The 2,067-nt window shown below is 49.0% G+C and overlaps 1 protein-coding gene across 1 annotated transcript in view; it reads left to right on the forward strand.

The window, feature by feature from the left end:
• The first annotated feature begins 1,743 nt into the window (after positions 1–1,743).
• The window catches only part of LOC104911000 (DENN domain-containing protein 5A), a 12,844-nt gene continuing 12,520 nt past the window's right edge, over positions 1,744–2,067 (forward strand). Inside the window, exon 1 of the mRNA XM_019616058.2 lies at positions 1,744–1,826. Coding sequence (XP_019471603.1) covers positions 1,744–1,826 — 83 coding nt within the window. The remainder of the gene's footprint in view (positions 1,827–2,067) is intronic.

Below are 2,067 nucleotides of genomic sequence, written 5' to 3' on the forward strand. Positions count from 1 at the left end.
TAAATATCTGAGGTGTGGCGGCCATAGCGGTGAGGCCAGTCTCTTTTCAGTGGTACGTGGAGACAGGACGAGGGGAAACGGACATAAGCTGCACATAGGAAGTTTCGCACGAATGTGCGTAAGAGCTTCTTCATGGTGAGGGTGACGGAGCACTGGAACAGGCTGCCCAGGGAGGTTGTGGAGTCTCCTTCTCTGGAGATATTCAAGTCTCACCTGGACGCCTACCTGTGCGACCTGGTGTAGGGAACCTGCTTTGGCAGGGGGGTTGGTCTCGATGATCTCTAGCAGTCCCTTCCAACCCCTACAATTCTGTGATTCTGTGAAAAGCGTAAGTGCAAAAGTCTGAGTGATTCATCTGACAGGACAGCAACTGTTCAAAGCCTGGTGTGCGTGTGGCGACAAGGAGCTCTTGAAATGAAAGCTCTGAGATGTTATATATGTCAAAACCTGTGGATTAGTAATTTTTATCGCCAGTTCTTAGAGAAATGGATTCAACTCTCTCCAGGCAGTTGGGTATGTCTGTATGGAAGAGCTTCCTTGGAGCAGCATACAGTGTTTGTGACAGTCCTGATGGTCAGAGGAGGTTTGCAGTGAGCAGTGCTGACAAGATCATAGCATGTGCATTAGTGCCACTGGAAGAAGCAGACACATTTTCAGATGTACGAGCCTTTTCCAAAAGTAAAACTTCAGCGTCTCTCTTCCTTAAGCGTCCAGATGGAACTGCTGTCTGCAGGAGGCTGAGACAGCTTAGACTGAAAGACTGTGAGGTGCCTCGAGGGGATTGCTGCTGATTGCAGGATCACTATGTGTAATGTACAAAAGTACCCTGCTTATCTGTGCTGCTTGGGAAGAGCTCTTCCCTTACAGATATTTGTAGTCAGCGTGCTGTCCCTGTGACTCTGTGGCTGAACAGAAATAGTTAAAGAGGGCTGCAGGGAGATATCCGAGTTGGGTCTGAGCTTCAGTTTGGTTTGTGTCTTCAAAGAGAGACTTTAATGGCAATCCTTTCTCATAAACAAATGAGCATTACACGTTAATTATAGCTGAGATCCTTCACAAAGCACTTTGAGATTTACGTACTGAAAAATGGTTTGATTAACTAAGATAAATCTAAAACTGTTCCTGTTTGTTTTCCAAGCTGTGTGTTGAGGTCTTTTGATCTAATTCGGGCATTCCTAAACATTTCTGTCACTTTTTATTTCAGTTTACAAAAGCAAATAAGCAGCTTTGCTTTTATTGTGCCTCTGAAAGCATTGGTCGTGTGGGGTTTTGGCTCTCTATGCCTTCTATTACTGGTTATCTGTGTGGTTGTTGTGTCTGCCGTTGTTACTTGTGATGACTTTTTATCTTAGTGAGCGTTGGTCAAGTTCCTGGAGGAAGCCGGAGGGGAACTATTAGGGCTTTGTAACAGCTTTTCTGTAAGGCAGCAGCGTGCGGGCTCATCCTTCATTGGGAAATGAGCTCCGCGTGTTGGGAATTGCTCACAGGGACACCATAACCAGTGTCCCTGGGGCGAGGTGGTCCTGCATGGATCCAGGGGCTGGACTCGATGGGTCTTACCTCCTATGAGGTGTGTGTGTGTGCTCCTACCACAAATGTGACTGCTCGTTCACCAGAGTGTGGGGACGGTGGGGAAAGGCTTCGTTCCTTTCTTGCTTGCTGGGGGCACGTCTTGGGGCACGGCTTGGAGCTCTGTGCACATACAGATGGGTCTGACGGGGGCTGACACCATCCTGCTGTACAATGGGTCGCTTCTCGCTGGATTTTAAGAGAGTAACTTTGATCGTTTCAGACGCACTGAAGCCTGATGCTCCAGCGAGAAAGCGGTAATTTATAGCTCCCATTAAGGAACCGGGGACAAAGGCTGAGGGAAAGTCCCACTCCGAAGATTTACTAATGTGTATACACCGCCCTTACAGCGAGACAGAGCCGGGCATTTCCCACAGAACAAAACAACGGAGGGCTGCAAAGGAGCACCGCCCGCCTTCCCGAGCGCCTCAAAGGTCGGAGCCCCGCTCGTGCAGTTATAATGGCAGCGCTCGGCGTCTGGTCCGGCGGTACGGGCTG

Source organism: Meleagris gallopavo, chromosome 5, assembly GCF_000146605.3.
Source record: "Meleagris gallopavo isolate NT-WF06-2002-E0010 breed Aviagen turkey brand Nicholas breeding stock chromosome 5, Turkey_5.1, whole genome shotgun sequence".
Lineage (NCBI taxonomy): Eukaryota > Metazoa > Chordata > Aves > Galliformes > Phasianidae > Meleagris > Meleagris gallopavo.